This window comes from Buceros rhinoceros, unplaced genomic scaffold (assembly GCF_000710305.1).
Source record: "Buceros rhinoceros silvestris isolate BGI_N320 unplaced genomic scaffold, ASM71030v1 scaffold1924, whole genome shotgun sequence".
Classification (NCBI taxonomy): Eukaryota; Metazoa; Chordata; class Aves; order Bucerotiformes; family Bucerotidae; genus Buceros; species Buceros rhinoceros.
The window spans coordinates 42,832-43,031 of record NW_010407462.1 but is presented as its reverse complement, the minus strand read 5'-3'; the positions used below and the strand labels follow the sequence as shown (position 1 = coordinate 43,031).

Genomic DNA, 200 nt, shown 5'->3' with positions numbered 1-200 from the left:
GGTGGGTGGTTTTTTTTGTGTTTTTGTTTTTTAAAAAGAATCGCGGCCAAAATCAGACGAGAACTGCAAAATCCCAAAGTGGCCACTTTTCGGCTATTTATAAAAACAGAACAGTCACCACGGGGCAGAGCGGCGCTCCGCCGCGGCCCACTATACTTTCCCCGGAATTTTGGCCCGCCTGCGAGCGATGGCGTCTTGCA

At 50.5% G+C, this 200-nt stretch overlaps 1 protein-coding gene across 1 annotated transcript in view; it reads right to left on the bottom strand.

Annotated features, from left to right (window-relative positions):
• Window positions 1-150: 150 nt before the first annotated feature.
• ZC3H18 (zinc finger CCCH-type containing 18) overlaps window positions 151-200 on the bottom strand; it is a 34,900-nt gene continuing 34,850 nt past the window's right edge. Inside the window, exon 18 of the mRNA XM_010134462.1 lies at window positions 151-200. This exon is cut by the window's right edge and continues 8 nt beyond it. Coding sequence (XP_010132764.1) covers window positions 151-200 — 50 coding nt within the window.